The following is a 13,678-nucleotide window of genomic DNA, read 5'->3' as shown; positions in this document are numbered from 1 at the left end:
GTTATCATTTTCACAACAACAGCAGGTCTAACATTTTGGGTAATTTTACATCCAACCCACACGTGTATGTGAATCAACTCAGACTACCATTGACCTCATTCTGACCTCCGACAAGTCCAAGATCTCAAATAAAGGGGTCATAGCATGTGGGTTAAGTGATCATTATATGATATTCTGTACCCGAAAAAAACTAAAACAAAAGGCTGGCTGCCACAAAACAGTCACATCTAGAGACCTCAAAACCTACTCTAGCGAGGCCTTCAACCTTGAACTGGAGAGTCTGGACTGGTCAGATGAACTCAATGGTACACTGGTTGACGAAACATGGCTTGGTTTCAAAACCAAATTCTCAGCAATACTAAACGACATGGCCCCCCTAAGAACCACCAGGGTAAAAAATCGCGCTGAGCCGTGGATGCACTCCGAAATACTGGCCGCTATGAAAACCAGAGACAAAAAATGCTCTGAGTTTCGTAAAAGTCAGTCAAAGCTTACTAAAAGCACGAGCAGTGAACTCCAAGCCCACGTGACTGAACTCAAACTAGAAAGAAACAGACTAAGAAACGACGTAAACTCCATGATCAAAACTGCAAAAAAGAATTTCATCAATGACAAAACTGAGGAAAACAAAAACAAACCACGTGAACTTTGGAAATTACTCAATAATCAACTAGGATGCAGTAAAAAACTTAAAACCAGATTCTCAAACATAAACATAAAAACGGACAACACGCTCATCACAGACAAGCTGGATGTAGCCAATTACTTAAACATTTTCTTCACAAACATAGCCACAACACTGGTAAACAAACTACCCTCCCACTCAGGGCTTTATGGGGTAGAACACATAGTAGCTTACTACAAAAACCTAGGGGTCCGCAAGGACGACTTCAAGCTGGAAATGGTAACAACAGATGAGGTACTCAATAAACTGAGCGCCCTCCAACCTAACAAGGCCACTGGCCATGACAACATCCCCTCCAAATTCCTCAGAGACTCAGCAGCCGCCATCACACCAATCATCACACACATAATAAACCTCTCCATAAAACAGGGACACGTCCCCAAGGACTTCAAAATTGCGAGGGTGACCCCTCTGCACAAAAAGGGCAGCAAATTAGACCCAGGCAACTACCGCCCTGTTTCTATTCTCACCTCCATCTCGAAAGTCATGGAAAAAATAGTCTACGAACAGGTCGAAAAGTACCTAGCGGAAAAAAATCTAATCTACGAATTCCAATCTGGCTTCAGAACATCCCACTCCACTGACACATGCCTTCTCTATTTGAATGACCACATCAAACAAGAGGTGGACGCAGGCAAATACTGCGGCATGGTCATGCTGGACCTACAAAAGGCCTTTGACACGGTCAATCACTCCATTCTGATTGACAAGCTAAAAGCAATTGGTTTTGATAGTCTATCAGTGAGCTGGATGCAATCCTACCTTGAGGGGAGGGAACAGATGGTGGAGGTAAACGGTACCCTATCCCCCCCCCTCACAGTGAGCTGTGGTGTTCCACAAGGAAGCATACTAGGACCGCTACTGTTCCTAATTTATGCAAATGACATGTCGTCAGCTTGTGACTGCAACTTGTTCCTGTTTGCGGACGACTCAGCCCTGCTGGTCTCTGACAAGAACAAGTTACAGGTTGAAAAAACCCTCAGCTCGGAACTAGGCAGAATCTGCATATGGCTCGCTGATAACAAACTATCATTACACATGGGCAAAACAGAGTCCATTCTCTTCGGTTCAAATAACAAACTCAGCAAGACCGACGGCTTCTCAGTTACAGTGGGTGACAATATTGTCACAAGGAAAGATGAAATTACCTACCTGGGTTCCATCCTAGAGGCTAATCTCTCCTGTGACAAAATGGCATCCAATGTAATAAAAAAAGTCAACCAACGAACTCGATTCTTGTACCGGATCTCCTCTCTGGTAAACAAGAACACCCTGAAGACTCTGGCAGGAGCACTCATTCAGGGGTACTACGACTATGCTTGCACCTCATGGTACCAAAGCACCTCAAAGGCGCTAAAAACAAAATTACAAACATCTCAAAACAAACTGGTCAGACTACTGCTTGACCTTACTCCTAGAACCCACCTCACCCCTGCCCACTTTGACAACCTAGGATGGCTTAGAGTAGACGACAGAGTACAACAACTTGCAATGGGCCTGGTCTACAAGATACACTACACGACCAAGGTACCCATGTACATGTCAAAATACTTCCCAAAGGTCAGTGAATACCACGATCACAACACCAGAGGGAGCTCCACAAATCATGTTAAACCCAGATTCGGCTCAAATAAGGGACTAAACACGTTTCGCAATTATGCCACATCAATGTGGAACGCCCTACCCAAAGCTGTAAAGGAATGTGGATCACTACCCACTTTCAAAACCTCTCTCAAGGGACACCTACGGGAGACTGCAATTCAACACTGGCCCCTGTAAATATCCTAACCCAACCCCCTCCAATGTACAGTCATTTACCTAGTATGGTTTTGTCAATAGTTCAACGTACAATTGTGTTTGTTTGTACAGTGTCTCCTCCTCCCCCCCCCCCTCAATGTACAGTGTTACTTGTTTATACAGTGTGCCCCCCGCCCCCCCCCCCCAACCACCTCCAATGTAAATTACCCAGTATGGTTGTCAATATCCCAATGTACCCAACCCCCCCCACCCAACCTCCTCCAATGTACAGTTTCTACGTCAAATGTATATACTCCCTTTTCTTGACTCCTTCTGTATCACAAACAGTACTGTATTTGCAAATCTGGTATGTCATAAATGTATAGATGTAGCAGTACTGACTATCTGTATGTCATGTATGTCATATATGTCTATATGAATTGAAAATGGGGGACCCTGATGGAAACAAGACAAACGTCTTTCTCAGGTCTGCATCCCCTTAACAATTGTATGTATTGAGCCGTACTGTATTGTACCCATTCTGCAATCTGTTAAATAAAGTTTTCATTCATTCATTCATTCAACATACCTTCTGTTAAAATATGCAACAAGGTTGAAAAATACGCTTTTCATTGAACTGAAGCTTTAAGTTCTTTTAGGGGCGGGTTCTGTGAATACTCCAATCATTGGGCAAACAACTGTGGGGAGGGCGGGGCTTAGTGACGTCACTTTGCAGAAATGAAAGTGAACAAGCTGAACAGCAGGAACACGCAGCAGAAATCTTTACAAAGAGAGTTTCACCAAACTGTCCAGGGGCCTGTTTACACCGTCGTGTGAACAATAGAGCAATTTAAAGGTGAGTAGGGTTTGATTTTAATAAGAAGGAAATACAAAAATGTCATAAGAATAGAATCGGTTTTTACACGAATTTACAGTAACACACCCAAACCAAACCTCTGTCCATTATATTATATTTAATGGCATACACTTTGATGGTACCATACTAGCACTAATGAGTGTATTCTTGTTCATTTTGACCTCATAAGTTTACGTTTAACTTTATTTGCACTGTGTCCAACTTATTGTAACTATTTGGTGAGACAAGGCCTCTGTGGGGCTGGAGCAGGAGGGAGACATGAGGCTTGTTCAAGATGGGATAGACCACTACACTTCCGCGTTACATTGAAATCAAGGAGGAGATTGCGGGGGGGGGTCAAATTAATGGATGTGGACGAGAGCCGTGATGGAAGTGGTTGCCGATACGGCTGTGGGAGTGCTAGAGACATGATCGAATAGACGTTTATGCGCCTCGCTCTCCTGAACACGGCGTGACCCATAACTAATCGATCAGAACTAAATCGGCAGAGAAAAAGCCCATTTTAAAGCACCTATTCCGCTTGGACATGCGCAGAGTGCCCATGGAGTCTGGACGACGCGAGATGACACTCGAATGAATGTGGACCGTTCTATCAGAGGGGGGAGCTTCGGTGGCCAGCCGAACAGGATAATGAAAAAATGATCCCACTAAATGGCCAGACGTGTCTTATGGCGACATCTTCAATTACCTCATTGAGTCTCCAGGTAGACTAATGTTTATATTTAAGTGCAGCGGTCTGTAGCCACTTACATGACCATCGAAGCTCCCCCCTCTGATGGAACAGTCCACATTCATTCGAGCGTCATCTCGCGTCGTCCAGACTCCATGGGCACTCTGCGCATGTCCAAGCGGAATAGGTGCTTTAAAATGGGCTTTTTCTCTGCCGATTTAGTTCTGATCGATTAGTTATGGGTCACGCCGTGTTCAGGAGAGCGAGGCGCGTAAACGTCTATTCGATCATGTCTCTAGCACCCCCACAGCCGTATCGGCAACCACTTCCATCACGGCTCTCGTCCACATTCATTCATATGCACCCCCCGCAATCTCCTCCCTGATTTCAGAATCCCGGAAGTGTTACGGTGGTCTATAGGCGGACGCAGATCTGCGCAGGTTTTACTACGGCCTCGCCAAGCGCGTTGCATGACGGTTAGAATGTTGTCCGATTTGCTCTGAAAATCTGACGAGGCGAGGCGCGGAACTCCCGCGGGAGCGAGCCGCGCGCAGCATTCAGAGCGAGGCTCCACAGTACCTCTCAGCCGGCTGCTCCCGGCTGGGAAGCGACTTGCTACGGTCGCGCAAAGCGCCTATTGGCTCAGAAAAGTTGTCAGTCACCAGCCATGTGACAGCCAGGGAGTTATGAGACGTTTGATTGATTGAAAACTTTATTATGTTATGCGTTATCAACTTATCATCATATCATCATGATAAACTTCAAGCTGTCAGACACACACACATACATACAGCAGTGTGTTGTGTGTGCGTGCGGCCAGGAGCGCGCAACAAGATGGTATACATTATGGTATATGATGAATAGTATATTCCACTGTAGCAGTATATGGTGTGCTGTACATTTGAATCTGATCTAATTTTGCACACGGCCATCGCATTATAATGAGCTGGACAGGTGTGTAATGTGTGTGTGGTGACGTGAAAGCGTATCTGCCGCGTGAGACTAGGCGAGAGGCTCTCGTGAAATCGGCAGTGTCCGCCCTCTTAACTCCTCCCCCGGCTTCACTCGGCTACTCTCGTCTACTAGTCGAGGCAAACCGAAATCCATCTTGAACAAGTCCATGATTACAGGGAGTGGTGCCTGACGTCATTATGGCCAATCAGAACAACATGCGCCTGGTATATAGGAATAACTTCCACAGAGGACAAAGACATCCAATATTAAGCCACGTCATTCATTTATGAATGAATAGATCATGTGTTTTCCTGTATGTGTTCCATATATAGACCCTACACCTATTGAAATCCCTAATTTTTGTTCATCCGGTTTATCCCTAAACAATCAATCCATGCCAAAGCTAGATATGTAAACGCTTAAAGACTCTCACAGCCATGCTGGTTTGGCAAAATGACATCCAGCGTTTTCGTTTGAAACAACTTTTAGTCAGAAAGCGTCATGGTTTCTCCATAGAGCACCATTATACTTTTAGTCAGGGGAGTGTCATGGTTTACTTTCGCCATAGAGCCCCATTATACTTTTAGTCAGGGGAGTGTCATGGTTTCTCCATAGAGCCCCATTATACTTTTAGTCAGGGGAGTGTCATGGTTTCTCCATAGAGCCCCATTATACTTTTAGTCAGGGGAGTGTGTCATGGTTTCTCCATAGAGCCCCATTATACTTTTAGTCAGGGGAGTGTCATGGTTTCTCCATGGAGCCCCATTATACTTTTAGTCAGGGGAGTGTCATGGTTTCTCCATAGAGCCCCATTATACTTGTAGTCAGGGGAGTGTCATGGTTTCGCCATAGAGTCCCATTATACTTTTAGTCAGGGGAGTGTCATGGTTTCTCCATAGAGCCCCATTATACTTTTAGTCAGGGGAGTGTCATGGTTTCGCCATAGAGCCCCATTATACTTTTAGTCAGGGGAGTGTCATGGTTTTTCTGGTCTGCATCCTCTTAGCAGTTATTTTGTATTGTACCCATTCTGCAATCTGTTAATAAAGTTTTCAAACAATCAATCAATATATAGGCCTACTACTCTCAATCAGATTTCCACTAGAACGAGAGGTATTTATTGTAGTCACTGTCCTCACAAGTGCCTCTCTCTTCTAGTGTATTGTGCTCATAGATGATGATTTCCATGATGTTTTCACGATGCTGATCCATGCACGGATTCAATAACCACAAGTGTAAAAGTGAAATAGCTTGTTGTGATTATACGATTAAAAGGCTGCATTCAGTTGAAGGATTTACTTTAATGTTTAATCCAGTAAGAATAGTACTAGGCTATATAACATACATATGTGCAAGTAGATTACATTAACAAAATGTATTGCCCTTTTGACATGTAGCCTACATATTCATAATCATGAACGTTTATTTGGAAGTATTTTTTATCCTGTACTTAGTTTGAAAGTGGTCAGACAGTTCCCTCTGTGTGTAATACAGACCGTCTTCACACATTCACAAATAACACTTACAGAAAAGCTGTTCCCTTCGAACCACCATGTTACCTTGGGCCCAAACAGCCAGCGCATGCCTTGCGCTTCACTAAAATAGAGCCCTATGTGTTTGGACACAGTGAATGGTTGCTGGCAGCTATAGTGTATTTATCATTTGTTTTTCTTTGTTCACAGTTATGGCCAGTTCCAGTCTCAGTTCCAGTCTGTCAGAGGATCAGTTCCAGTGTTCCATCTGTCTAGATGTGTTCACTGACCCGGTCACCACCCCCTGTGGACACAACTTCTGTAAGACCTGTATCACGGGCTACTGGGATAGCAGTGACCGCTGCCTGTGTCCCATGTGTAAGAATGCCTTCGAGAGGCGACCGGATCTCAAAGTCAACACTTTAATCTCTGAAATGGCCGCTCAGGTTAATAAACTGGCTTCAGTTGAAGATGAAACCAAGCCTCCGGAGCGAAGTCATCTTGTTGAGTCTGGAGATGTTCCTTGTGATGTTTGTACTGAGAAAGGGGTCAAGGCTCTGAAGTCCTGCCTGGTGTGTCTGGCCTCTTTCTGTGAGAGCCACCTGCAGCCTCACCAGATCCTGGCTTCCTTCAAGAGCCACAACCTGATTGATCCTGTGGAGAACCTGGAGGACAGGGTCTGTAAGAAGCACAAAAGGCCTCTGGAACTGTTCTGTAAGAACGACAAGATGTGCGTGTGTTTTCTGTGCATTTTCTCTGACCACAAGACCCACACGACTGTACTCATTGAGGACGAGTGTGAAGAGAGGAAGGTAGAACTGGGAAACACAGAGTTACAAGTACAACACATGATCCGGGAGCGACAGCAGAGGGTTCAGAAGATCAGGAACTCTGTCGACCTTGGTGAGAGAAGCACATCTGAAATCATTAAGGCAGCTGAAAAGACCCAGAAGGCTTTAGAGAAACAGGCTGAAGAAATCATCAAAGAGCTCGAGGAGGAGATCAACATGTTACTGAGCAGGAGCTCAGAGCTGAAGATACTCTCGCACACCGAGGACCAACTCCACCTCCTCGAGAGCTCTGCAGCCCTCTGCACCCTCCCCACAACAACCCAGACCTTGCCTGGAAGGAAGCTCCAGTTTGACCGAGGCCCCATGGAGGCCGTGAGGAGAGCTGTGGAAAATATGCAGAAGACGCTCTCTGAGACACTAGAGGAGATGGGAGTGATCACAGTGAGACAGTATGCTGTGGACGTGTCTCTGGACCCGGACACTGCTCATCCTGAACTCCTTCTCTCTGAGGACCGCAGACAAGTGAGATGGGGAGCCGCCCCACAGGCTCTCTCCTGTAATCCCAAAAGATTTGAGCGCAACCCGTGTGTCCTGGGGAAGGAAGGGTTCGTCTCTGGGAGATTTTACTATGAGGTCGAGGTGACGGGAAACGCCTCCTGGTGGATGATAGGCGTCGCCACAGAGTCCATTGAGAGGAAGAGCGCCATCCCGTTTAATCCTGACAGAGGGGCCTGGGCTGTGGGATGGTACAGAGGTGTGTATGAAGCTTATGCTGACCCTCCTGTCACCCTCTCCCTGACAGAGACGCTTCAGACACTAGGGGTGTTTGTGGATTATGAGGCCAGAGATGTCTCCTTTTACAACGCAGACACTGGAGCCAACATCTACAGCTTCAGTCGCTGCCCATTCGATGAGAAACTGTATCCGTTCTTCTTCTTGAACAGAGACGGGAAGCCGCTGACCCTCCGCCGAGTCAGTCAGACCGACTGAAGCAGTGATTTGACAACAAGGCAGATGATTGGCGGCGGAGTGAGGGGAGTATGGTGTAAGTTGGACTGTATGACCTGGACAATGAAAGACGGGGGAGGAAGCAGTAGGAGAGAAAGAGGAAGTGAAGACAGGGGGTGGTAACATTATTATTATTATTATTATTATTATTATTATTATTATTATTATTATTATTATTATTATTATTATTATTATTATTATTATTATTATTATTATTATTATTATTATTATTATTATTATTATTATTATTAATAATATATGAATATGTGTGTATTATTATTAATAATAATTTCTATATTACTAATAATAATAACATCAACAATAGCATTAATAATATTGATATGATTATTAATAATACATTCGATTTGTGCTTTTCACAGTGCTAAAAGACGCTTTACAGAATGGGATAATACAACTGGGTCAAAAGCAAAATTTGTGAAAATGTCGATTTGAGGCTGATTTAAAGAACAGTATGGTGTTGGCAGGTGGGTTTTAGGTTGATTTAAAGAACAGTAGGGTGTTGGCAGGTGGTTTTTAGGTTGATTTAAAGAACAGTAGGGTGTTGGCAGGTGGGTTTTAGGTTGATTTAAAGAACAGTAGGGTGTTGGCAGGTGGGTTTTAGGTTGATTTAAAGAACAGTAGGGTGTTGGCAGGTGGGTTTTGAGGCTGAGGTAGTGGAGGAGGTCAGAGAGGTAGAGGTGGAGAAGGAGGAGGTCAGAGAGGTGGAGGAGGAGGTCAGAGAGGTGGAGGTGATGGAGGTCAGAGAGGTAGAGGTGATGGAGGAGGAGGTCAGAGAGGTGGAGGAGGTGGAGGAGGAGGTCAGAGAGGTGGAGGAGGTCAGAGAGGTGGAGGTGATGGAGCAGGAGGTCAGAGAGGTAGAGGAGGTGGAGGAGGAGGTCAGAGAGGTAGAGGTGATGGAGGAGGTCAGAGAGGTAGAGGTGATGGAGCAGGAGGTCAGAGAGGTGGAGGTGATGGAGGAGGTCAGAGAGGTGGAGGTGATGGAGGAGGTCAGAGAGGTAGAGGTGATGGAGGAGGAGGTCAGAGAGGTAGAGGTGATGGAGCAGGAGGTCAGAGAGGTAGAGGTGATGGAGGAGGAGGTCAGAGAGGTAGAGGTGGCAGGTTGTTGAGGGCTTTGAAGGTGAAGTATTTACATACATCACATTGTTTGGGAACAGGTGATTGATAGGGGAACGTCACCCAAATCAAGAATTCCAATATGTTATTTCTAGGAAAGTTCAATCAATATTTGTGAACATGTGCTACTCTCCCCCAAAGCCAGAAACCAGAGAAGTAAGACTCAACTTGTGACGTCATCAGGTATAAAGTCTGGAGCTGCTCCACAGACAGTGGAAGGGAGACTGATTTTGTTCTGTAGGGTGTTGGCAGGGTTTGTTTTTTAGGCTGATTTAAAGGACGGTGGGGTGTTGCTGATGTGAGGGGAGGGCATTCCAGAGGGAGGGGGCAGCTGCTGCAAAGGCCCTGTTGCCCCAGGTCTGGAGCTTGGTCCTGATGGGAAGTAAGGGGTTGGTGTCAGCAGACCTGAAGTGACAGGTAGGGGTGTGGAGGAGGAGGAGGTCAGGGAGCTAGAGGTGCTACATACTAATGTATGTACCAGTGTACCCACACTCATTACCACACCACATTCAACAGGACCAATTATCTTTATATACCTAATTTTGTGTTTTCAGTATATGGTGATCTTTTTTTTTTGTGACCCTTTTCTTAAAATGTTTCTATTCATGTTCTCTTATGTTTGGTGATAGTTGGATGTTTGATTGTTTAAGAATTAAAGTAATTCATCTCTAAAGCAACATTAAAGAATGGCTCCTAATATGTCAGAATCAGAACCTTACAAACCATGTTCATTATACTAACTGATACTGAATCTGATTCTCTAGAAGCTCTGAGCTCAAACTACTGATGGACAAAGTGCATAAAGATGGCTGCCTCCATTCCCTGTGGTTAGGGGTACCATTCCCTGTGGTTAGGGGTGCCATTCCCTGTGTAGTAGAGTAGAAGTAGAAAGCTTTATTGTCGTTGCACTGTAACACAGTACAACGAAAAGTGTTTATGCAGCACCTAACAAATTATACACACTACCACACAACACATTCCATGTACCTATACACACACTAACATACATACATTAGTGTACCAATACACTCACTAACATACATACATTAGTGTACCCATACACTCACTACCATACATACATTAGTGTACCAATACACTCACTAACATACATACATTAGTGTACCCATACACACACTAACATACATACATTAGTGTACACATACACACACTACCACACATACATTAGTGTACCCACACTCTGCTACACATGCACTTATTCACAAGAACATATATATATATTTTTTTAAACAGCATTGCAAATATTTTTTTATTGTTATCATTCATACATGGAATTGTTACAGTCCAACAGTGTCTTCAGTACATATAGTTCACTTAATATGATCCACTAAATTCCATGACCGAAAGGAACAGGAAGAAGAAAACTCGTATTGTACCTGCCCCTACACACATACAGTACACTGATAGACTGTTCATAGCGTGATGTTTACCAAACCAAACAAAATGTACATACTTATTTTGCAGAAATGAAAACATCAACACAATTACATTAACATAAATTAATAACTTTTGTGTATATGTCAGTTAAATTGCATATTTACTGAGGTTCATTCATTTATACACACACATTTATCTATATACTGTATGTATTACTATATTAATCATGTATTACTCTATATTATACTTCTATATACTATATAATTGTATCATACAGTAGAGAAAAAGATATTGCACCTTAGTAGTCAATGACATTATTGCACATGTCCCAAACATCTGTGGTATTGCACATGTATATATTATAGTGAGGTGATGTGGTATTGTACAGACATGTATATATTATAGTGAGGTGATGTAGTATTACACAGACATGTATATATTATAGTGAGGTAATGTGGTATTACACAGACATGTATATATTATAGTGAGGTAATGTAGTATTACACAGACATGTATATATTACAGTGAGCTAATGTAGTATTACACAGACATGTATATATTACAGTGAGGTCATGTAGTATTACACAGACATGTATATATTACAGCGAGGTAATGTAGTATTACACAGACATGTATATATTACAGTGAGGTAATGTAGTATTGCACATGTATATAATACAGTGAGGTAATGTAGTATTACACATACATGTATATAATATAGTGAGGTAATGTAGTATTACACAGACATGTATATATTACAGTGAGGTAATGTAGTATTGCACATGTATATATTACAGTGAGGTAATGTGGTATTACACAGACATGTATATAATATAGTGAGGTAATGTAGTATTACACAGACATGTATATATTACAGTGAGGTAATGTAGTATTACACAGACATGTATATATTACAGTGAGATAATGTGGTATTACACAGACATGTATATATTACAGTGAGGTAATGTGGTATTACACAGACATGTATATATTACAGTGAGGTAATGTAGTATTACACAGACATGTATATATTACAGTGAGGTAATGTGGTATTACACAGACATGTATATATTACAGTGAGGTAATGTAGTATTACACAGACATGTATATATTACAGTGAGGTAATGTGGTATTACACAGACATGTATATATTTTTATAGTGAGGTAATGTAGTATTACACATGTATATATTACAGTGAGGTAATGTGGTATTACACAGACATGTATATATTACAGTGAGGTGATGTGGTATTACACAGACATGTATATATTACAGTGAGGTAATGTGGTATTACACAGACATGTATATATTACAGTGAGGTAATGTAGTATTGCACATGTATATAATACAGTGAGGTAATGTAGTATTACACAGACATGTATATAATATAGTGAGGTAATGTAGTATTACACAGACATGTATATATTACAGTGAGGTAATGTAGTATTGCACATGTATATATTACAGTGAGGTAATGTGGTATTACACAGACATGTATATAATATAGTGAGGTAATGTAGTATTACACAGACATGTATATATTACAGTGAGGTAAGGTAGTATTACACAGACATGTATATATTACAGTGAGGTAATGTAGTATTACACAGACATGTATATATTACAGTGAGGTAATGTAGTATTACACAGACATGTATATATTACAGTGAGGTAATGTGGTATTACACAGACATGTATATATTACAGTGAGGTAATGTAGTATTGCACAGACATGTATATATTACAGTGAGGTAATGTAGTATTGCACAGACATGTATATATTACAGTGAGGTAATGTGGTATTACACAGACATGTATATATTACAGTGAGGTAATGTAGTATTACACAGACATGTATATATTACAGTGATGTAATGTAGTATTACACAGACATGTATATATTACAGTGAGGTAATGTGGTATTACACAGACATGTATATATTACAGTGAGGTAATGTGGTATTGCACAGACAGGGGTGTGAAGGTACACGTATCCGTACCGAACAAGTTTCAGTGTGTACCGTACCGTACCGAACGCCTGTGTAGTGTACCGAACTAATACAACGGTATGTTAACCACTAACGACCGCCCACCGGGGGCTGTTTTTTTCACAATCTAATATAATAATAATAATTATTATTATTATAAAAAAAAAAATATGTACAAGTCTATTATTAATTTCAATATAAAATATTCGTTGACAGCCCTACACGTACAATTAGCTACTGCACACTACATCACCCCTGAGTGGAACATGGAAAGCCAAACTTTCCCCCACTGTACCGAAAACCATACTGAACCTTGACTTCAAAACCGAGGTACATACCGTGCCGTGGTTTTTGTGTACCGTTACACCCAGCCATGTTGGAACTTTAAATCGGTAGGGGGTGCTGGGGGGTCGCCAGATGATACATTTTTTTTTTTAATTTGAATTTTTTTTTTGCGGTCAGGCCACTGAACTTAGAATCAGGCCAGGCCAGTGTTTCTAGTTGCAGCAGCGCAATAGTTAGATAACCTAGGTGGGGAACAACCAGGAGATCACTAGCTAACCTGTAATAATCCCCCCCCAGAAAAATTTACTTTGCATTTGATATATTGCAAATATATGCCATCACACACACTGGCATTTAAAGGGTTAGAATTATAAAATGAATATGTGGTGTTATGATCAGGGCTGAAGTTGAATAAAATATTGTATTTATCAAAAAACAGAAAATCCATAAAAATCTGTGTTGTTGCTAATTTAGCCTGTTTTTTAACAATAATTTGTGATGCCATCACAAACACTGGAATTTAAAGGGTACAAATAAAAAAAATTCCTGCACCAGAATGCAGGAAATGAAGTCTTTATAACAAAAAAAATCCTGGTGGGGGACCCCCAGACCCCCTGCTTAAAAAGTGGCCTGACTGGGGCTATATTTCCTGGCCTGAATGATTTCCCCAGTCCGGCCCTG

The 13,678-nt window shown here is 42.2% G+C and overlaps 1 protein-coding gene across 1 annotated transcript; it reads left to right on the top strand.

The window, feature by feature from the left end:
- The first annotated feature begins 3,158 nt into the window (after positions 1–3,158).
- LOC311234399 (E3 ubiquitin-protein ligase TRIM39-like) lies at positions 3,159–8,869 on the top strand. The gene is made up of 2 exons (XM_084321573.1): positions 3,159–3,278; positions 6,606–8,869. The coding sequence occupies exon 2, from the start codon at positions 6,608–6,610 to the stop codon at positions 8,174–8,176; it is 1,569 nt and encodes a 522-aa protein (XP_084177699.1). The 5' UTR covers positions 3,159–3,278; positions 6,606–6,607; the 3' UTR covers positions 8,177–8,869.
- Positions 8,870–13,678: the final 4,809 nt, after the last annotated feature.

Source organism: Notolepis coatsorum (genome assembly GCF_963971535.1).
Source record: "Notolepis coatsorum genome assembly, chromosome: 9".
Lineage (NCBI taxonomy): Eukaryota > Metazoa > Chordata > Actinopteri > Aulopiformes > Paralepididae > Notolepis > Notolepis coatsorum.
This window is presented reverse-complemented; position numbering and strand designations above follow the sequence as displayed.

What these genes read in the sequence shown, in the direction of transcription:
- LOC311234399 (XM_084321573.1), top strand. Translation starts at nt 6,608, where the DNA reads ATGGCCAGTTCCAGTCTCAGTTCCAGTCTGTCAGAGGATCAGTTCCAG.